Source organism: Anomaloglossus baeobatrachus, chromosome 7, assembly GCF_048569485.1.
Source record: "Anomaloglossus baeobatrachus isolate aAnoBae1 chromosome 7, aAnoBae1.hap1, whole genome shotgun sequence".
Classification (NCBI taxonomy): domain Eukaryota; kingdom Metazoa; phylum Chordata; class Amphibia; order Anura; family Aromobatidae; genus Anomaloglossus; species Anomaloglossus baeobatrachus.
The window spans coordinates 54,094,792-54,118,377 of NC_134359.1; the positions used below are offsets into that span (position 1 = coordinate 54,094,792).

The 23,586-nt window shown below is 48.0% G+C and overlaps 1 protein-coding gene across 1 annotated transcript in view; it reads right to left on the reverse strand.

Annotated features, from left to right (window-relative positions):
• Positions 1-17,398, reverse strand: part of LOC142246614 (bile salt export pump-like) — a 97,360-nt gene extending 79,962 nt beyond the window's left edge. Inside the window, exons 1-5 of the mRNA XM_075319684.1 lie at positions 17,287-17,398; positions 17,140-17,167; positions 10,378-10,438; positions 8,804-9,042; positions 4,469-4,553 (exon numbers count right to left, since the gene is read on the reverse strand). Coding sequence (XP_075175799.1) covers positions 4,469-4,553; positions 8,804-9,042; positions 10,378-10,438; positions 17,140-17,167; positions 17,287-17,398 — 525 coding nt within the window. The remainder of the gene's footprint in view (positions 1-4,468; positions 4,554-8,803; positions 9,043-10,377; positions 10,439-17,139; positions 17,168-17,286) is intronic.
• Positions 17,399-23,586: the final 6,188 nt, after the last annotated feature.

A 23,586-nucleotide genomic window follows, 5' to 3' on the forward strand; every position in this document is an offset into this window, starting at 1 on the left:
AGAACAATGACCACCTGCTGTGGGCTTCAGGCAGAGACTAAGCCACATGATTAGCGGTCACATCACTCAGGCTAGTTGCGGTCACAGATGGAGGTTCCCACGATCCTCTACCTGTAACCGCAGGTAACCTGACCTCAGGGGACCTCAATGAACTCAGTGACCTCACCTCACAAGGTCCCCTGAGGTCAGGATACCTGCAGTCACAGGTGGACGGCTATGGGAACCTTCAGCTGTGACCACAACTAACCTGAGTGATGTCACCTTTGATCACACAGCTCATTCTCTGCCTGAATTTACAGTGTGCAGTCATGTTCTATGGCCTCACTCTGTCAGTTCAGATGTAGAAGAGCTGGAATCATCATGGTACTTCATGTGGATTATGTCAGACCTGGGTCTTTGGGGGGTTATTAAAGTGGTGAAAGAGGTGTGAGTATATGCTTACTGGAGGCGGACACCCAGACACAGTTTACTATGTCTTGGTGTCCGCCTCCAATAGGCGTATACTCCCAAAAATGGTGCACGGCAGAGGACACAGTGACTCCGTCTGCACCATTATAGTCAATGGCCCCTTCGGCGCATATGGGGGGTTCAGACGGAAGCCCCAACAGGACCACCGAACGGGAATAGAAAAGTGGCTTTAGGATTTGGGGGACTGTGTGTCCTTTTTGCCTATGTTGTTAATTTTGAAAAACCTGTCAATAAAAAATCATTTGATTTTAAAAAAGAGTCTCAAATGTGAAAAATTGCACTATAATGACACATGATGTATGGAAGGCCATGGTAATGAACATCTTTATCTATACTGACTATATATTAAATGTAAACAACACAACCCCGCGAGGAAGCCAACGTGAAATGTGCATCGGGATTGCTAGGACGTATTCTGACACTTGGAGCAATGGGTGAGCATCTACACTGCACCCATTGATCTTACAGTGCATGTTTTCTTTATTACTTGCCATCATATTATAATTTATGGCTATCTTTGACTTATGTACTAATGGCTGATATGTCTATCTATATACAGCTTCTGACTATATACAGTACATGCTGTGTGTTGTTTATATATAATCTATAATTACTATAGCTATATGTTAATTCCCAGTGATGCTGCACCTCTATACATAATGGGTCTTTGTAGTGTAATTTTTTACATTTGAGTCTTTACCTTTGATATTCGGTTTTAATATTTGGAGCAATTTTTGAGACTCAATAAAATTTGAATTTTTGTAGGATCCTTGGTGGAGTTATGTCTCCATTAATTTTTTATCATTGATATTCTATTAGCTTTGAAGTTTATCCTCTGTATACAGCCATAATAGTTTTGTGTCCCATATATGATTTTTCAAGTTTGGACAACTTTGCCACTTTCCCATCTACATGTTAGTAGAAACCTGTCACTGATGGGCAGCGGGGCAAGGAGAAGTCTCTTGGGCAAGTCATTCATGCCGCAGGATCCTTGGCTGGCTTCTCTGAAATGCCACATCCATGCAGATTGCTCACAGTAGAGCGAGTATCATACGGCCTGGCATTGTTATGTTGTAAGGTAGCTCCAAGGACATTTTGGAAAAATGGTCCTGCCTCTAATGCCATCACCAAAATAATGTAACGCTGAGCTGTTAGTGTACCTGGAATGAAGACTAAACCAGTACATCATTCATACATTATGCCACCCACACCATAATCAGCTCTTCAAGGCATTGCCCACATGGTTTTTAGTCTAGACCAATCACCGTTTATCATGACGTATCTATAGGGATAAGCGAGTCTCCAATGACAAACTTCCCCTTACCACTATACTTAAAATAACGACACAGACTACGACTTTATTGCCGAATGGCCACAGCTTTATTAAACAGTATATATGTACCAAACTCGTGGCTCAACATGCCACCCCATTAACACCTGAACCTGTACATATATACATATTCTCCACAAAATGACACCTGATAGGTCCATCCGAGAGGGCAACCATCATTCCTATCCCCCGGCCGTAACCTCCAACCAGCCCAGGGGCCCACCTCGGCCATGACCAACCAACCCAAGGTGTGGGGTAATTAACGTTCCATCATTAATTACCCCTCACCAGAACCTGCATTACCTCCGCCCACAAGTTCCCATCCAAATCGAAGCCACTCCCCCTGAGTGGCTTCATACCAACAAACCTACTGTCGGTACACCAAACCTCTCTGAACGGACCCCGCTGTGAAAACAAACACAAAAGAAAAAAAAAACTCCCTTTTTTTTGTTTTTTTTTATACTTTTATTATATTTTTTTTTTATGCACATTATTGCAGGGCGGGTGGGCGGGACACGCTGTCTGTAGGTCAAAAGGGGCAGTGACCTCTGCGCAGCCCCCTTTATACCCAGCACAACACCCCTCCCATATCTTGTCCCTCACCCAATCCCAATCCCTTTTGCCGACTCTCCCACCAATCAGGCAGCCCCCATGTACACCTCTAACCTAAAACTTAACTCTTTCCTACCCTAACCCTCCCGATCGTCATGGGGCCTATTCACCCCTATGGGGCTCTCTGCCCATCTTTGCATCCAAGATAAAAGTGGCGCTCATGTCTATGTCTGAAGAGGATAACCATCCATTCAAGTCAAGGGGTCTTGCTCTGCATCATGACAGACTTTGGTGTGAGGTCACTTAATACGCCTTCGTAAGGGAAGGTCATAGCAGTCCTACTCCCGGATTATGGTGTAGGGTAGTATAATGTACGGTAGCTGGATGCCTATAGTCTTTACTCCAGGTACATTAATGACTCAGCATTACATTGAAGGGAACCTGTCACCAGGTTTTCACTTATAAGGTGCGGCCACCACCAGTGAGGCTTTACTGTATATACAGCATTCTAGAATACTGTATATAAGAGCCCAGGATGCTCTGTAGAACATTGAAAAGATATTTATTAAACTCACCCAGGTGGCGGCCCGGTCTGATGGGTGTCGCTGGTCTCGGTCCGTTGTCTCCTCCATCTTCTGCAGTCGCCGTTTTCCTTCCCAGCCCCATGTGCATGGTGCTTCCTACGTCATTCACACAGAATACTCCATTGCACTGATGCACATGTGCACTTTGATCTGTCCTGCTGAGGGCAGAGCAAAGTACTGTAATGTGCAGGCGCGAGGAAAGGTCAAAGGCAGCCCGCGCATGCGCACTACTATACTTTGATCTGCCCTCGGCCAAGAAGATAAAAGTACGCATGCGCAGGAGCGCAATGGCAGCCTCTGTGTGGATAATGCAGGATGCGTCATGCACACGGGGCTGGCAGGAGGACGACAATCGCGCAAGATGGAGAAGGCACTGGACCGAGAGCAGTGACACCCATCGGACCAGATCATCCTCTAGGTGAGTATAATAAAGGTCTTTTCTATGTTCTACACAGTGGCCTGAGCTCTTATATACTGTACAGAATTCTGGAATGCTGTATATTACGGCTCTCTAGTGGTGGCTGCAGCTCATAAGGGAAAATCCTGGTGACAGGCTCCCTATAATCTAATTATGCCCCAATGTCACGACCATTTCTCAAAAGTCCCCAAGAAATTATTTTTCAACACAACACCAGGTGACGTATGGTGCTACTGTGAGCAGACCGTGTGGCTTAATCATGCTACAATGGCCTGGAGGGTCTCCGGACTTGTAAAAGTTGGATGTCATTGATAATATGCCAAGAAGTGTAAAGCCTGCTTTACACGTTACAATTAATCGTGCGATCGCACCCGCCTCCATCGTTTGTGCGGCACGGGCAATTTCTTGCCCGTGTTGCACAATGTTGTAACTCCCCGTCACATGGAGTTACCTTCCAAACGACCTTGCTGTGGGCGGCGAACATCCTCTTCCTGAAAGGGGATGGACGTTCGGCGTCACAGCGACGTCACACAGCGTCCAGCCAATAAAAGCGGAGGGGCGGAGATGAGTGATGAGTAGGCTGTAAACATCCCGCCCACCTCCTTCCTTCCGCATAGCCAGTGGAGGCAGGTAAGGAGATGTTCGTTGTTCATTCCCGGCGGGACGCAAGTAAACTGCAGTTCATCGTTCCTGGGGTGTCACAGGGAGCGATGTGTGCTGCCCCGGGTACGATGAACAACAGGACATGCGATTTTTAGAAAATGAGCGACGTGTCAACGATGAATTAGAAGGTGAGTATTTCTGCTCTTTCACCGCTGTCACATGCTACGATATCACTAACGATGCCGGATTTGCGTCACTTACGACGTGACCCCGCCGACATCTCGTTAGATATATCGTAGCGTGTAAAGCCCGCTTTCGTGCAGGAATTTGTGTGCTTGATGCTGCTAATCAATACTGAAAAAATTGAGATTTTTTGAATATTTTGTTTCCATTTTTCCATCATTTGTACATCATTATTATGTCTATCGATCTTGTGGTTTCCAGAATTCCACACCTTTTCCTTCTTGGTGTTGCAACTTCATTTTTGAGGAGCGTAGTTTGAAAGTCACGTACCTGAAAGTAGCTGATCACTAAGACGATCGCTCCTATAGCAATGTAGTAGTATGCGAATTGGGTCATCTCCGTCTCAATGTTTATTCTGTGGATTACGATGAAAGGTCGCAGTGCAGGGTTAGTGGAGTGTAACAGACTGTCATAAATATAACATGCTGCAAACTAACATGGCACAAACGTACGTGTTACTGAACCTTTCACCTGTATAATATGGATACAATCAGTGAGAGCAGTCAGCAAACACTGATCATAAACATTTTATACACTAAAAAACTTTGTCTCATCTACCACTTTTCCATCACATCTGCTATGGACGCTCTGCCGCGGATTCCACCAAAAATGCCGAACAAAGTAGAACAGCAGGTTGCAGTATTCTGCTCAGTGAAGTGACAAAAACCATGATGGAAAACCTGTCAAACCCCATTATAAACAAATAGATACTTATATACTTATATTTACTTATATAAATATCCTTCATTTGATGGATTCTGCACAGGCTTGGACTGGCCCACAGGAGAACCGGTGAATCCTCTGGTGGGCCCCTTTCTAGTAAAACATCACTTATAGCCCCCAACATAATCAGTAGATGGCACAATACACTTGTTTCGCTATGTAGAGATAAAGGAAGCATCTGATCATTCATTTTACAAACTACCCAGTATATTATTATATAGAAGCATAGGTAAATTTGTGGATGTATTATTTGCATGTAGTTGATCAATGGGCCCTAAGGCGGGCTTTGCACACTACGACATCGCAGGTGCGATGTCAGTGGGGTCAAATTGAAAATTACGTACTTCCGGCATCGCATGCAACATCGTAGTGTGTAAAGGCGCGATGATACGATTAACGAGCGCAAAAGCGTCGTAATCGTATCATCGGTGCAGCGTTGGCGTAATCCATGATTACGCTGACGCGACGGTCCGATGTTGTTCCTCGCTCCTGCGGCAGCACACATCGCTAGGATATGCGGAAGGAAGGAGATGGGCGGGATGTTTACATCCTGCTCATCTCCGCCCCTCGGCTCCTATTGGCCGCCTGCCGTGTGACATCGCAGTGACGCCATACGACCCGCCCCCTTAATAAGGAGGCGGGTTGCCGGCCAGAGCGACGGTCGCAGGACGGGTGAGTCCATGTGAAGCTGCCATAGCGATAATGTTCACTACGGCAGTTATCACAAGGATATCGCAGCTGCGACGGGGGCAGGGACTATCGCGCTCGGCATCGCAGCATCGGCTTGCGATGTCGTAGTGTGCAAAGTGCCCCTAAGAGTCAATGTTACTGGTGGGCCCCTGCCACTTGAGTACAGTATGACACTGATCCTGCATTACCGTTTTCACTTTTCATCAGAAATACTAATGTGAACAGAGCTTTAGGGTACATGCACCCAACTTCTTTTTTTAGATGGGTACGCTCTGAAACCCTCCTGAAAAAGTGCCTCATAAAATTAATGTAAAAGGACTATAACCACTTCTTTAACAACGTGAAACAGTTTAAGAAGTGACCTGAGATCATTCTTGAGACGGCTTCCGCAAAGAAAAAAAAGAATACAAGCCAAAAAAAATAAAGAAACACTCCAGGATAAACACTGCCGGCATTTTCTTGAAGTGTCTTCTTGTAGGTAAGGGGAAAACTTTTCTCCTTTCGGAGACCTCACAAAGCAATCTGGCTGCCAGTGAGGAGTCTTATAGCTGCAATGCTCCTCCGGGAGATATTCAAATTGTCTCTCCAGGAAGGAAGGAGACCAACTCTAGTGCCACCTATTGGAAGTAGCAATCCTAAACGTCAAAAGTGACTCTCCAGCGAGCCTTTTCATATGACCTAGGATTTATGCCAGATCAGAACCCCAATTTGCAGACACGGTGTTTCGGGGTGATTGCCCCTCATCAGTGCAAAGTATGGGATCTGATCTTGTAGTTAAACACAGTAGGTACGCCGGTATCTAAAACATGCTGTGTATGGTATACCATTAAAGGGCTTTTCTGGAAATAAAGCTTAATTGTCATATATTTAAATATTTCTGCCAATTATGGATACATTTATGTTTCATTACTTAAAGGGTGAACGACTTTTAAAGACTTTATTAATGAGTCCATGGTGATGCAAAAGGACAAAAAAAGTACTAATCTACCATAATGTCACTGTTCCTCTGTACTGCTGCCCATGTCCCATGCAGGTCTTCGCTATTGGAAAACACCAAATACCAAACACCAAAACAATCAGACATTGATGACCTATACTAAGGATAATGTCACAGGAGTGTCATGGGTGACAGGCAGTCCTGTGATTTCTGGCTATAACAGATTACAGCATTTTGTCTCACAAACAGCTCCCTGTCCTTCTATTATTTGTGCTTGGTTTTCATTCCTTTCCCTTTAGGATCCTGCATAGTTCCTCAGACTTTCAGCTGTTTTTCATCAACACTTACTTTGGTGTCTTTATATACCTTCACTTTCTATTACTCTGTGTTGGTGATAGCTCTACGGGCTTTACACGCTACAATATATCTAACGATGTGTCGGAGGGGTCGTGACGCACATCCGGCATCGTTAGTTATATCGTAGCGTGTAACAGCTGTGAACGAGCAGAAATACTCACCGTCTCGTTCATTGCTGACACGTCGCTCAATTTTTAAAAATCGAATGTTCTGTTGTTCAATCACAAGAAAAGCGCTTGACCAAAAGGCACTCACTCCAGAATTAGATTATAATACAATTTTTATTTGTGTATCAAAAAGTTTAAAACTTTTTGATACACAAATAAAAATTGTATTATAATCTAATTCTGGAGTGAGTGCCTTTTGGTCAAGCGCTTTTCTTGTGATTGATATAGTTGGTTTTGCTTGACAGGTGCACCCCCCCCCCATTACTGATAAATTTACCATATAAACTATGGCTGTGCACTTCTAATTGTTTTTTCTTGTATGTTCTGTTGTTCATCGTTCCCGTGGCAGCACACATCGCTCCGTGTGACACCACGGGAACAATGAACACAGCTTACCTGCGTCCCGCCGGCAATGCGGAAGGAAGGAGGTGGGCAGGATGTTTACGTCTCGCTCATCTCCGCCCCTCCGCTTCTATTGGCCCGCCGCTGTGTGACGTCGCTGTGACGCCGAACGTCCCTCCCCCTTCAGGAAGTGGATGTTCGCCACCCATAGCGAGGTCGTTTGGAAGGTAAGTGCGTGTGACGGGGGGGTTACAGGATTGTGCGACACGGGCAACAAATTGCCCGTGCCGCACAAACGATGGGAACGGGTGCGATCGCACGATAAATTGATAGGTGTAAAGCAGCCTTTATACTCTTAACAAGTCTTCAGTGCAAGTATTTGGCTTGTATACATCTGGAGAAACTTTGTGGTTGTTGCAGTTCATCTCCCTGAGTCTTCTGCAGAAAAGTTAATTGTTCCCTTTCTCCCTATTTGTTATCCTTGTGTCTTCTTGACCCTCAACTGGTGAGGTAGGATTTTTGTCATGCAACTGGTGATGTGGGTCTTCCTATACCCCAGTGTTTAGAAATCTCTAATTTTTACAGAAAATGCAAAGATCATGTTTGTTTTAATCGTTTTGTTATTGGCGATTGATTACACATGAGTATACCAAATTTTTGACACCCACAAGTATCGGAAAATGTAATAAATTGATGATTGATACCAGCATGTTCCAATAAATGTCAGCTGAACAAAATTTCCCTGGGGTGTTGCAAACCCCACCTCACCAGTTAGGTTAAGAGCTTAGTGGTGTTGACTAAGTGCTCATCCCATCCTCTCCCTACCTAGGCCCTATTTCAGGGTCAGTCAGGATCAGGTATCTGGCTCGGCGCATAGGTGCAGAACGTATCTAGTATGGTGAGGGAAGCCAGGGACCAACAGTAGGTTTGGTCAGGGGTCACCATCTCCCCCTTCCCTAGACACAGGTTTTCCCTTTCCTTCTATTTTGCCATTCGCTTGGTACTACTTCCCTGTACCTAACGTGACAGATAGGCCATTAATGTAAGAGTACAACCTCTTTAACTCATAACTGTAGTATGGGAATGTAGGTGGGCAAAGTTTGTCTGATGTAGCTTAAACCAATAACTTCAAAGCACTGAATAATATCAGAAAAAAACGGTGTCATTCTGAAAAATCTCCTGAACAGCAATAAATAAATTAATAAGAAATAAAATAAACACAATTATTATATACAAAATTATAAAGGTCAGTAGTGGTCAATATGACACATACTGGGACCTCAAATGTGGCTCATAATGAAAGGACGTGCAAAAATACTTATGGAGGAGATCTCAAATACTGTATTAAACCAAGAGGAGCCAAAACCATAGATGTGTGGGACGTCTTACCCGCAGATCACTGTGGAGTTATCCATTTCAAAGATGGTACCATTGGCCCAGCTGATTGTGTCATTGATACACATTTTGTTTGGATCCTGAAGCAGCTGTCCTTCTCTGTCGTATGCGATAAATGTGTCAGTCATTAGTCCATAGATTAAAAGCATCAGAGGTTGCGCTGCTCCATGGATTAAAGCGCAGGCGGCCCCAATTACCATCATGATGATGTCTTTGCAGGAAGCATAACGGAACTAGGAGGAAACCAAACCTTCAGTTAGGAAAATAATTTTAGCATTATACCTCTGATTACTAACATGAATCTTGGGCTGTCGGCCAATGTTGGTGGCTTTGGGGGGTCTAGTTTGTTTGACGATGGGTGGCTGCCATTGGAGAAAACAATAATTGAGCTTTGTTCCTGAAGAAGTGACAAGTGGCAACTTGTGTGTCCCCTTTGAAGACAATGAAAAATGCTTTACAGATATGGGCATGTCTTCTTCTTTCTCAGACAGTGTTTGTCATCCATCTTGCTAGTATCATCTCTATATATTTCTGGGGCAGGTTCTGGTTTTTACCTACTGTAGTTGTGCATAACTACAAGAATTCAACCAAAGAGGAAATAGTTCTGCACTACAGTTCTGTAAAACGGCTGGAAAAGGAGAAAGTCTGCTCGAGACCTCTGGAGGTAAATGCTGGCTCAGAGTGCACGCTCCACATTCAGGATATCACCAAGATGAAAACAAGTAGAAGGAAGAAGCGGCACTATCCACAGCCCATACAGAAATCCAATTTACTTAAACGTGTGCATAAAAACCGGGGGGAAGAGACCGGGTGCAGCCGCTCAGAGGACGACGGACCTGTTAAAGCTCAAGCAAGCGCGAAACGGCCGTCGTCCTCTGAGCGGCTGCACCAGTGCCACTTCTTCTTTCTACTTTTTTCATCTTAACTACAAGAATTCAGCTTGATAATATAAATTCTTCGGAATTTTCATACGTTGGTCATTACTTCTTCTGGAATCTTCATACGTTGCTCCTGCAATTAAGCCATCTGCTGAAATCACTTCGTGTGAGTACTGGTCCACACAGACATTCATAGAAATGGTGTCTCAAGAGCCCCACACTCGGAGATAGTTCTGAAGGCAGAATGTGGCACATGTGTCATAGATAACGAGTAACCTGAAAGCCTAACTATTCGTGCGAGTAGTGAATAGTGAGGCATTCAGGTTACTTGTTATTTTGCGAGTATTTCCCCATTGACTTACTTTGCACACGCTATTCGGAATGAATACGCGAGTAGTAGACAGTACTCGTTATGAGTATAGCGAGTACGAATAGTTAGCTACTTGCTCAACACTAGCCACCAGTAACATATGGTATAAGTTGGGCAATGGACCCCGTTACAGAATTTGTATTGGGACCCTGAACAAACTCTGGAACCTATGTACTTATGGCCAGCTTTATCACATACCATGGGGAGAAAGCAGAGCTGCATGAAATAGGAGCTTGATGACAAACCCATATCCAACTTTATGATAGTGGAAATACCATCTGTAGCTTTCACAGTTTACGCTACCGATGGGCCAAACATACCAGCTGAAAGAATCCAACCCGGATTTCTTTTTCTTTCTTTTTCTTTGTTTTCTTCTCTGATCTAGAAAACAAAATACTATACATGACTACTACAAATGTGTTACCAATGCTGTCTCAATTACAGGCAATGAAAAAAATAAGTACCATACAAGTTTCAGTACAAGTAACTATTCTCAAGATATTGACCGAAAATAAACTGAAAATAGATCTATAAGTAGATTTAAAGCCATTTTGTATGTGAAAAAAGAGAATTTTGTTTACTTACCGTAAATTCTTTTTCTTATAGTTCCGTATTGGGAGACCCAGACATTGGGTATATAGCTTTTGCCTCCGGAGGACACACAAAGTACTACACTAAAAAGTGTAGCTCCTCCTTCTCAGCATATACACCCCCTGGATAACCAAATATAGCCAGTTTAGTGCAAAAGCTGAAGGAGAATAGCCACTCACAAGTAGAGATAGAGCAAGAACCGGAACAACCGGAGCCTCTGTCTACAACAACAGCCGGTGATAACACGCGGAACAAGAAACTGCCAACAGGCAACAGGGAGGGTGCTGGGTCTCCCAATACGGAACTATAAGAAAAAGAATTTACGGTAAGTAAACAGAATTCTCTTTTTCTTTATGGTTCCTATGGGAGACCCAGACATTGGGATGTCTCAAAGCAGTCCATGGGTGGGAATAAACAGAAAACTGAGAAGTAGGCGAAACCTAACTTCACAAATGGGCGACAGCCGCCTGAAGGATGCGTCTGCCCAAGCTCGCATCTGCCGAAGCATGAGCATGCACTTGGTAGTGCTTCGAAAAGGTATGCAGACTAGTCCAAGTGGCAGCCTGACAGACCTGCTGAGCCGTAGCCTGGTGCCTGAAAGCCCAAGAGGCACCGACAGCTCTGGTCGAGTGTGCCTTGATCCCCGGCGGGGGAGGCACCTGAGTACACTGGTAGGCATCAGAAATGGCCGACCTAATCCAACGAGCTAAGGTCGGCTTAGAAGCCGAGAGGCCCTTACGCCGACCTGTGGTCAGCACAAAAAGAGAGGTGCACCGCCTAAGAACAGCGGTGCGAGACACATAGATCCGGAGCGCCCGCACCAGATCCAGAGTATGCAACGCTTTTTCAAAGCGATGAACAGGAGCCGGACAAAAGGAAGGCAGGGAAATGTCCTGGTTAAGGTGGAAAGGAGAAACCACCTTAGGGAGAAAGTCCGGAGTCGGACGGAGAACCACCTTGTCTTGATGAAAAACCAAAAAAGGTGACTCCGAAGAGAGCGCAGCCAAATCAGAGACTCTCCTGAGGGAAGTTATGGCCACTAGAAAGACCACTTTCTGTGAAAGACGAGACAAAGAAACCTCCCTAAGAGGCTCAAAGGGGGGTTTCTGCAAAGCCGTGAGGACCAGATTAAGGTCCCAGGGATCCAAAGGCCGCCTTTAAGGCGGAATGATGTGAGATGCGCCCTGCATGAAGGTGCGCACCTGAGCCAGCCGGGCGATACGCCGCTGGAACAACACTGACAGAGCCGAGACCTGTCCCTTGAGGGAATTGAGGGATAGTCCTAGCTGCAGACCGGACTGTAGAAAGGACAGGAGGGTCGGCAAGGAAAAAGGCCAAGGAGCATGGCTGGAAGAGCGACACCAGGACAGGAAAATTCTCCAGGTCCTGTGATAGATTTTGGCCGAGGAAGACTTCCGAGCCCGAGTCATAGTGGAGATGACTTCAGGAAGGATACCAGAAGTCGTCAAGATCCAGGACTCAAGAGCCACGCCGTCAATCTGAGAGCCGCAGAATTCTGGCGGAAAAACGGACCTTGTGAGAGAAGGTCTGGACGGTCCGGGAGATGCCACGGCACCTCTACGGACAGATGGAGCAGGTCTGGGTACCAAGCTCGCCTGGGCCAGTCTGGAGCAATGAGGATGACCCGACGGCCCTCCATTCTGATCTTGCGCAGGACTCTGGGCAAGAGAGCTAGAGGGGGAAACACGTAAGACAGACGAAACTGGGACCAATCTTGAACCAGCGCGTCCGCTGCAAAGGCCTGAGGATCGTGGGAGCGAGCCACGTAAACCGGAACCTTGTTGTTGTGCCGGGATGCCATTAGATCCACTTCCGGAGTGCCCCACTTGCGGCAGATTGACCGAAACACTGCCGGATGCAGAGCCCACTCGCCGCTGTCCACGGCTTGACGGCTGAGATAATCTGCCTCCCAGTTTTCCACGCCTGGGATGTGGACAGCGGATATGGTGGACATGGAGTCCTCCGTCCACTGAAGGATGCGTTGAACCTCCAACATTGCCAGGCGGCTGCGTGTCCTGCCCTGGTGATTGATGTAGGCAACCGCTGTCGCGTTGTCTGACTGGACTCGAATGTGCTTGCCCGCCAACAGGTGGTGAAAGGCTAAGAGAGCTAGAAGCACAGCTCTGATTTCTAGCACATTGATCGAGAGGGCTGATTCGGACGGAGTCCAAGTGCCCTGCGCTCTGTGGTGGAGATATACTGCTCCCCAGCCGGATAGACTGGCATCCGTGGTGAGGATCACCCAGGACGGGGCCAGGAAGGAGCGTCCCTGAGACAGAGAGAGGGGCCGAAGCCACCACTGAAGGGAACCCCTGGTCTGTGGCGACAGAGCCACTAACCTGTGCAAGGAGGAAGTCCACTTGTCCCAACAGCGGAGAATGTCCAGCTGCAGAGGACGCAGATGGAACTGGGCAAAGGGAACCGCTTCCATTGACGCCACCATCTGACCCAGCACCTGCATTAGGTGCCTGATGGAGGCCTCAGCAAAGAGCGCACCGCCAGATGGAGGGACTGCTGTTTGACTAAGGGCAGCTTCACAAGTGCCGGCAGAGTCTCGAATTGCATCCCTAGGTACGTGAGCTTCTGTGTCGGAGTCAGAGTGGACTTGGGCAGATTGATAAGCCACCCGAATTCGACTAGAGTGGCGAGAGTGAGCGAGACACTCCGCTGACAGTCTGCACTGGATGAAGCCTTGACTAGAAGGTCGTCCAGGTAAGGAATCACCTCCCTGGAGGTGCAGAACCGCAACCACTGCTGCCATGACCTTGGTGAATACTCGAGGGGCCGTGGCTAACCCGAAGGGGAGAGCCACGAATTGGAAATGTTCCTCTCCGATTGCAAAACGTAGCCAACGCTGGTGTGAAACTGCAATTGGCACATGCAGATAGGCATCTCTGATGTCCATGGATGCCAGGAAATCTCCTTGGGTCATTGAGGCAATGACTGATCGCAGAGACTCCATGCGAAAATGCCGCACCTGAACATGCTTGTTGAGAAGCTTGAGATCCAGGATGGGCCGGAAGGAACCGTCCTTTTTGGGGACTAGGAAGAGATTTGAGTAGAAACCTCTGAACCGTTCCCGGGCGGGAACCGGTACAATTACTCCGCTGGCCTGCAAGGATGCCACGGCCTGTGAGAAGGCAGCGGCCTTGGAGCAGGGGGGAGTTGACAGAAAAAATCTGTTTGGCGGGCTGGAAGAGAATTCTATCCTGTAGCCGTGGGAGATGATATCCCGCACCCACTGATCAGAGACGTGTTGAAACCACACGTCGCCAAAGTGGGAGAGCCTGCCACCGACCAAGGACGTTGCTGGCGCGGCCAGATAGTCAAGAGGAGGCTGCCTTAGGGGCAGCAGCTCCTGCGGATTTCTGAGGACGCGGCTTCGTGCGCCAGTTGGGTTTTTGGTCCTTGGCTGAGTTAGTGGACGAGGCCGAGGGCTTAGAGGACGACCAGTTGGAGGAACGAAAAGAACGAAACCTCGACTGGTTCCTGCCCTGGACAGGTTTCCTGGTTTTAGTTTGTGGCATGGAAGTACTCTTCCCGCCAGTAGCTTCCTTAATAATTTCATCCAGTTGTTCACCGAACAGCCTGGACCCAGCAAATGGGAGCCCAGCAAGGTACTTCTTTGAAGAAGCGTCTGCCTTCCACTCTCGAAGCCACAAGATCCTGCGGATAGCGAGGGAATTAGCCGAAGCCACCGCAGTGTGGTGAGAAGCCTCCAGCATGGCAGTCATGGCATAGGATGAAAAGGCTGAAGCCTGGGAAGTTAAGGCAACCATTTCGGGCATAGAGTCCCTGGTGAGGGAATGCATCTCCTCTAGAGAAGCAGAGATGGCTTTGAGAGCCCACACTGCTGCAAAAGATGGGGAGAACGAGGCCCCTGCCGCCTCATATACAGATTTGGCCAGAAGGTCAACCTGGCGGTCAGTGGAATCCTTAAGTGAGGTGCCATCAGCCACTGATACAACTGTCCGGGCTGAGAGTCTAGACACCGGAGGGTCTACCTTTGGTGAATGAGCCCACTCCTTGACCACCTCTGGTGGAAAGGGAAAACGGTCATCAGAACTACGCTTTGGGAAGCGTTTGTCAGGACAGGCCCTAGGCTTGGTCACAGTGGCCTGAAAACTGGAGTAGTTAAAGAACACACTCCTTGTTCTCTTAGGCAAGGTAAACTGGTGCTTTTCTGCCAGAGAGGGTTGCTCCTCTGAAACTGGCGGATTGAGGTCCAGTACAGAATTAATGGACGCAATCAAATCACTAACATCTGCGTCACTTTCGGACAGATCAATGGGGCACATGGAGGTAGCGTCCGAGCCCCCAGTAAATGCATCCTCCTCGTCCTGCGAGTCAGCTCGTGAATCAGAGCCACGGGACGGGGAAGGAGAGGGAGCCCTGCGCCTCCTTTTAGGAGGATGGGGTCTGGGACCAGATGAAGAATCCTCTGTGAGCTCCGCTGAGAGAGCCCTAGCAGCAGAGGCGCCCTGTGAAGGGGGCTGATGCATGGTCAGCAAAGTCCGGGACAGCTGTCCCATGGAGTCGGCAAAAGACTGGGAGATTGACCTAGAGAAGGATTCTACCCAAGCCGGGGGTTCAGCCACCGGAGCCGGAGCAGCCGGAGGGACCACTGTGGGTGCGATACCAGGCTGAGGCATTGCCAGGTTAGAGCAGGCATCACAATGTGGATATGTGCTCGGTTCAGGCAGCACGAGCTTACATGCAGTGCATATTGCGTACAGCCTTGCAGCCTTGCTCCTTGTGTGAGACATGCTGCTGAAGTGGGGGCTCTGAGCCAGAATGACCCCCAGAGAGTATATAAGCAGGTCCACAACCGGAGGTTGTGGCTTACCAGACCGTTTGTGTGCCCTCCAGATCCCACAGCCCGGACCCCCAGAGAGATGCTGCAGCCAGCGCCGATCGCTGTGAGAACGCTGGTAAATTGGCGCCGGAGCGAGGAGAGGGGGAGGGGCCTACTCTGAGAGCGGGAACTGGAGGGCCAAGGAGATTTACAGGGGAGGGAACATTTCCTCAGAGAGGAGTGTCCCTCCCCTGTGCCGAACGGCCGCTGGGCGGAGCCGCACTGTCCCTCTGCATGATTGACATGCAGGGGCAGTGAAATCGAAACTAGGCCTCAGGCGAAGCCGGGGCCTAAATTTAACGATGCGACCGGCACGCAGGCACCATCGGCGCGGTTCTCAGGCGAAAACCAGAGAACCGGCCGGAAATGTCAGAATAGATACACAGCCCACTCTCCCCAACAATAAAGTACAAGGGACCCCCCGAAAATAACGTCTCAGATACTTAGCTTGTGAGACGCAGGGTTTCAAGTCCCTGGGGATGAGTGCTCCGTCCGGCAGGATCCTGAAGGGCTGCGGATGGAGACCAGTCTCCTGCGAGGCAGGGAGAACCGTGCTGGCTCCCACTTCAAGCCAGAGCCCGAGGGATGGTGAAGGAGCGCGGCATGTAAGGCTCCAGCCCTGAAATCAACCTTAACAACACCGCTGACACAGTGGGGTGAGAAGGGACATGCTGGGAGTCCAGGCTTGGACCCGCTTTTCTTCAAACTCTTTCCAAAAATCAAAAATCAGATGAGAATGCATGTGTAGATGTATGCCTCCTGAACACAAAGCATTGAACTGGCTATATTTGGTTATTCAGGGGGTGTATATGCTCAGAGGGAGGAGCTACACTTTTTAGTGTAGTACTTTGTGTGTCCTCCGGAGGCAGAAGCTATACACCCAATGTCTGGGTCTCCCATGGGAACGATAAAGAAAGGCTTTTTTAGCATAGCCCATTAATATATTTTTGGCAAAATTCAACATCTTTGTTGATCAGAAAAATTACCCTTTCACCCCACATCATGGTTTAAACAAGTATGACGGATCAGCATACGGTGACTATGCCTGGTACAGCAGTTTAGTCCAGTAGGTTGAATCCTTACGAATCAAACCTTAATGGTCCATCCTAAGGATAAGCTATTAATGTTTTAAGCCCTGAAAAGTGTTTCTTAATTTTCCTTATTTTTTACCATTTTTTTACCGATGACTTATTGTATTCTTTCAATATACCATCAAAATCTAGGCAGGGTTGTGGTCACATCTACAGTATGCTTGAGGCTCATTTGGGGTCACCAAAACAGATTCGGCCAAAAATACTGAAGAAAATATCCCATCAGACTACCCTATTTTATAAAAATGCCAGACCCCATGAAACCAAACAGATGGACCCTATTAAGGTCAATGTCATCCTTCTTCTGTCATTGGTGTAAGTAATGCAAGGGTCTGGCACTAATGTTTGTATTTTTGTCCAATAACTACACAGAAATGAAGATATAACACAGATGTGATCAATGCCTAACGTTTACGTTTGGAGCTCTGTCTTTTCATTGCTAATGCCGTACCTGATCATGATACATTTGTTTAGTCCATGGTGTTCACATATATGACACTATACATATTATCACACATACATACCCATCTTTTAAATTTTGTAGTTCCCCATCTGAAAAAGAACACAACAGACAGCCATTATTAATTATTATTTAAAAGAAACCACTTATTGAAGTGTCTTGGATTGTCCTGGAGACACAGAACACTGGTGATATCGGCAGTTAGAAATACTCAATATTTCCGGGAGCTTAAGATATTTCACAACTTTGTCTAGTTGGACTCCGATGACAAGAAGGAGAACATAATTCAAACATCTTCCAATGTTGGTGGCTTTGTCAGCCATGGTTATAGCACCACTGGCAATGGCTGCCAAGGTGGTAGTTGTACTCCGACTAAGGGCAATTCTAGGTGGGAATCCGGAAGGTGGACAAGGAGCGCAAGATAATTCACACTTGGAGACACTTGTCCGCTATGATGATTGTGCAGAGAACAGGAGCTGGTAACCAGATTGTGGTGACAGGATGGTGATCCCATCAGAGGATGATGTCAGTGATAAAGTGTAACGAGGTGCCAGGGGTGCCTCGGGGGTTGTAGTCGTGGCCCCGGTTTCACTCAGGCTAACCCCCGGCGCCGCCGTCACTATTGGGACAGGAGATGTCTTGGTGGGGCAGAGTGTGGTGGTGCAGATGCCGCCGTCAGTTGCACAAAGACTCCGTAGACGTGGATCAATTGAACCAGCAGGTTTGTTTATTGAGCACTTCTCCATCACAGAGGCACAACAAAGTAGATGACTTCACACTTTTACTGGGGGGAAAAACCTGTTCCTGACATCTCCTCCAGTGGGGATGTGCCCGGCTAATCCACTTCACCTGGCTCCCACTCCGGCTAACACAGACTGGACCCACACCAGTCTTGCTTCGCACTTGAGGCTACTCTTTCTCCTCTTCTCTCCGGCTTTCCTGTTCACCCAGTCCCCACACTCTGCCCCTTCTGCTTCTTCTCTCCCGTCCCGGACTCAATTAACTCCTGGTTCTAACTTTTTCTTAACAACTCTTCTTTTCCCTCCCCTTTCTGCTGCCGGCTCCTCCTTTCCTCTGCCCTGTTTCTGTGGAGACAGCCATCCCACCCGGCCACTAGGGGAACCCACTAAAACAGTGTAATTACAATAAAACATTTTTATTAAATAGCATCTATATTAACTACAACACTACACCTCCTTGTAAGGGGTCTGCCCACCCCTTACATACCTCCCCTCTTTAAGCCTAAGCCTCCCGGCAAGGCATAAAACTAAAAAAAAAAACACAGTTAAGTAATAAAGTCATTTTCATAAAACTACAAACATGTCCACATTAGGGCACACGCAAGGGGCGCACAAGTCCGGCGCCCGGAGTCCCTCCTGGGAGCTCCCGGTCTTAGGAGATATCGTGCCCGGAGGCCTTCAGCAAGCACTCCCGGTCTTTGCAGGGCTTCTGCCCGGAGGCTTTTGCAGCACTCCCGGTCTTAGTAGGCAGGAACACCAAACCACAAAGTCTTCTTAAACAACACGGAGGGAGCCCCTGGCTCCGTCCAGCGTCAGGCTCCTTCCGGGCTCAGCAGCTTAAACAGGTTGTAAACGGTAAAACTTTTCCGGCTCTTGAACAATGCCGGTACTCAATACAAACAGGCCCATTATCTTCCGGTCATGACGGTTCACTCGGGGTGGTAAGCCCGTTGCCATTCAGCCCGCTGAGCCCTCACATAATCAGACAGGGACTGACCTGGCAAGCGGCGCAGCCTCCGGAAGGGTTCATAGTTGACGGTTGGCTCCGGTGTCTCGGTCTCCGGTCTTGTCTCCTCAACCCCCGACGGGGGTGATGGGGTCGTTGAACGGGACGGCTGGGGACTGCCCATGACGATCACCGGGTGAGTAACCAGGCTCCGTTGAATTGCCAGCACCGCCGGGGTCCCCTTCTCTGGGTCAGCGCTCGGTCCGGTCATGACTTCAGGTGATACTGCCAATGTGCTTCTCGGGCGGGAAATCTCAGACAGTACCGGTCTTTGCTGTGCACGCCGCCGGTATTGGCACTCTTCCCACTCGATTTCTTGCTGCCACTGTGCAGCCTCCTGGGTAGTGGGCACCCGGGTCACTCCTACTGCGAATAGGCCCCGGCATCCCACCTCTCTCCGGAACCGCACCTTCTCTCCCGGGTATAAGGTATGAAAGCGCTGTGGTAGGCCCTCAGTGTCCAGGTTCACCCGGTTGTAAAAAAAATGGTCACCGGTCTCTTCATCCTCGATAAATCCATAGCCTTCTTTCTGGTTGAATTTAACTACGGTGCCGACGGTAGACTGTCATTCAAATTCGTCGCTCAGGGGACCAGCCATCATTTCGCGGGCCACGGTCTCGGCCAGTAGTCTCTCCTGCACCGGATCGGGTTCAGGCGATGGGGATTTACGCTGTGTCCGGGGCGTCGGCTCCACCGGCTCCCAAAAGAACCCCCACTCGTCCTCTTCTAGCTCCCGGGCGTGTGGTTCTTCCGGGGCTGGAATTGTTGTGTGTATGGGAGCTCCCAGGACCTTGCTTCCTGTATGCAGCCGCGCCTGATAGGTGGCCCGGACTTCGGTCGCGGTCTCTCCGGTCGCCGCATCCCAGGTAGTAACCCAGGTAACTTTTGTGGGCCGCTCCGGTCCTTCTGGCACGGCCGGTAAGGCAAGGGCAAGTCCTTCTGTGTCCGCAGTCTGCATCGGGCGTCCTCTGCCCAGGCTGGCTGCTACCAGCGCGCCCACTGCAGTATGTTGTTTACTCAGAGCCTCCATTTTGCTTGAAATAGGTCTCTGCGTTGGCGTCTCTTGTAATGGCGTCGGGGACAGTGGAGATGCTGGCGAAGGTGGAGGCGGGCCTACTTTTCCCGCTCTTGGGTACACTCCACCCCCAGTCTCCCACATCAAATCGACCCGGCCAAGGCGGCTCTTCTTTCTACCTGTAATACCGCCCACTTCACATGTCTTCCTCAGCATCATCCTGGGGCCAGCACCTCCCCTCTTTAAGCGGCGCACTCCGCACTTCTTTTTCTTTACCGGCCAGCCCCAGGCTTTTCTTTTGGCGCCAAATCTTCGCGCGCTCACCGTGTTCATGAAGACGGCGGCCATCTTGCCGCCATCTTGTGCCCGGTCCAACGCCTTAGGCACCACTTGTTCTTCCCACCAAGGGATCGGGACCCTTCGCCAATAATCCGGATCCTGTGCCCTAGGCACCACTCGGTCTCCATCTTCTTGGATCGGGACCCCTTGCATATAATCCGGATCCTGCCGACTACGCCACATGTAACGGGGTGCCAGGGGTGCCTCGGGGGTTGTAGTCGTGGCCCCGGTTTCACTCAGGCTAACCCCCGGCGCCGCCGTCACTATTGGGACAGGAGATGTCTTGGTGGGGCAGAGTGTGGTGGTGCAGATGCCGCCGTCAGTTGCACAAAGACTCCGTAGACGTGGATCAATTGAACCAGCAGGTTTGTTTATTGAGCACTTCTCCATCACAGAGGCACAACAAAGTAGATGACTTCACACTTTTACTGGGGGGAAAAACCTGTTCCTGATGTCTCCTCCAGTGGGGATGTGCCCGGCTAATCCACTTCACCTGGCTCCCACTCCGGCTAACACAGACTGGACCCACACCAGTCTTGCTTCACACTTGAGGCTACTCTTTCTCCTCTTCTCTCCGGCTTTCCTGTTCACCCAGTCCCCACACTCTGCCCCTTCTGCTTCTTCTCTCCCGTCCCGGACTCAACTAACTCCTGGTTCTAACTTTTTCTTAACAACTCTTCTTCTCCCTCCCCTTTCTGCTGCCGGCTCCTCCTTTCCTCTGCCCTGTTTCTGTGGAGACAGCCGTCCCACCCGGCCACTAGGGGAACCCACTAAAACAGTGTAATTACAATAAAACATTTTTATTAAATAGCATCTATATTAACTACAACACTACACCTCCTTGTAAGGGGTCTGCCCACCCCTTACAAAAGCATCATGTGACAGATCTGCTTTTTGATCGGCTTGGGAGCAGGTGATGCTGTGGTTGGGGTGGCTCAACATCCACTGATAACTCTGGTCATGCTTATGGATGTGGTAATCTAGAGTTTGGTCAATTTCTTATGCAATCCTGGGTGATGAATTTTTGCAGCTTGCAGGCTTTGCACGAGACAAATAGGCCATGGACTTCCTGGTTTTAATAGACTAGGTACTACGGCTCTCCATCAGCACATGAAGCAACATCACCTTTCATGTGGGAAAACAAATTGACCTGCATTCTGAGCAAGGCTCATGCTATCCTTCTATCCCTTGTCTTTTTGCTCATCTTTCCAGTGGTCAGGCTGCATTCTCAAGTGCTATTTGGTCAGTGTAATAATGATCATTTATTGCTTATAGAATTCTGACTATTAATCTTTCTGCTTCGCACCATCAGATATCCGTACTTGATTGTATAGCCACGAAACAACCAAACACTCCCAGTCATCCGCTTGTTTACAAGCTCAACTCTTAAAGCAAGACTGAGCACATATCATCATTTTCTGAAACGCATTGGAATTCCAGCAACTGCACCAAAAGCAACTTGACCAAGTAAAGGTCCAGTCACACATAACGAGATCGTGAACGAGATCGCTACTACGTCACACTTCCTGGATCGTTTCTGAGTCGTTGTTAAAATCGCATGTTGGGTGTCACACATAACGTTTCTGAGTTACTTGGTCAAGTTGCTTTTGGTGCAGTTGCTGGAATTCCAATGCGTTTCAGAAAATGATGATATGTGCTCAGTCTTGCTTTAAGATACCCAGCCACCATCATTTCTCTCCTGTGTAGGAGATTGTGAGCCATTCTCTGTATTCGGCATTGAGCTCGAAAGTGCACTGTATCATTGACACATGGAGGAACAATTATAGATAGGGACAGAACATGTCTTTCACGACTCACTGGGTCAATGTTTTGAGAGGTGGTGATACACCACCGCATCCAGGACGGCTGGTGAAGCCTCCATGGTTAGGAGCAAGGACTGGTTCTAATGCCAGGCAGCACTTATACACCTCCATGTATGCCTCCTCCACATCCTCCTCAATGGATATCACTTTATCCATTACAGCAACAGGAGAGAACATTGCATCAACTTTCTGCACTCAATCTTTTCATTCTTGTAAGCTTAGTCAGAACATGTCATACCGATGGGATCTGCAACTGACATTGTCATAAGGAACAATGCCTGGAACATTGTGGCTGCTCTTTGTTTGGGAAAACTCATGCTTCCTGCATTGCCATGTTCTAAATTTGATTTATATATATTTTTTTAAAGAAATATACCCTCTTAAAGAAGGTGATGGCCATGGTTGGGAGAGAGTCTAGGAACTTCAACCATGTTTGCGTTGCGAAGCAAGGCCGCCAAGCTATGTAAAACTAAGAATGTTCTGCTTGAGCATCACCTGATTGGCATCATTGAAATACAAAGGGCAAAGGGTATGAAGCCCTGCATATGATAGAGCATTTGTACAAGCAGGGTAAAGCATTGCCTGATTATATCATATCATGCAGTAGGCAAAATAAAGCTTTGGTTACTTTGAAATCTACCATTTGCAGCTGATGAGGGACACATATTATGTACTCAGGACCTTCGAAGAGGCTACTAAATTTGTCTGTAGGGGCAACTGTGGCTTCACCCCTCTTATTTATCTTGGAAAAACACTGAGAAGGATGCAATAAGAGAATGAAGAACAGCAAATTCTACATATTTATCTTCTCTCTGGGACTGTTGGGGTCCATCATGGATAAGCAACAGGAGAGGAGGAGATGGTGAAGGATCAGGATATGGAGCAGCAGAAGATGGATGTGAAGGGAGACACTATCCAGGCATAGACATGGGACAAGACCCATAGTCAGTGTGAAATTGATGACTCCAACAACAATGGCGCTGAGTCTGACTATGATGTCCAATAGTCACATTGGGCAAGGAACATTAACTAACAGGAACCTTGTTCGTGAAGTCCAACATAGCCAGCTGCGTAGTTAATTGAGTGTGGGCTGACCGGGGTATCATTATAATCAAGCAATTGAAATTCTATTGAATAGCTATGCTTTTAGATTCACTATAAGAGCAAAATAGAAAAAAAATTCCAGCTTTGGTATCAGAGACACAATTGGCACATTATCAGGATAAACTATGTTACCAGAGTAAGTTGTAGGCTTCTGGATGAGCAGATTAGACCAGCAGCAAAAACTGTCCCAGTTTGCCATGAGTGGATTCTCTTGTCCAACCTCAAGTGTACGTATTGTCATAAAGGGTATTTAGCATGCCAGGTAGCCTTGTCATATCTAAGCAGACGAAATTGTCCTCCATAAGTGAGGAAAATATTTAATTTGTCAAAATGAATTAAGTATGGATCAGTGCCGATTTGCATTTGCCTACATTTGATGCCAATGATTAGATTGGCCATAGCTTCTGCCTGACTATCCACTGTGTTCTACATTGTCCTGCTACTGGTCAGTCTGGGATCTCCTGCCTGTCCATCATGTTATATG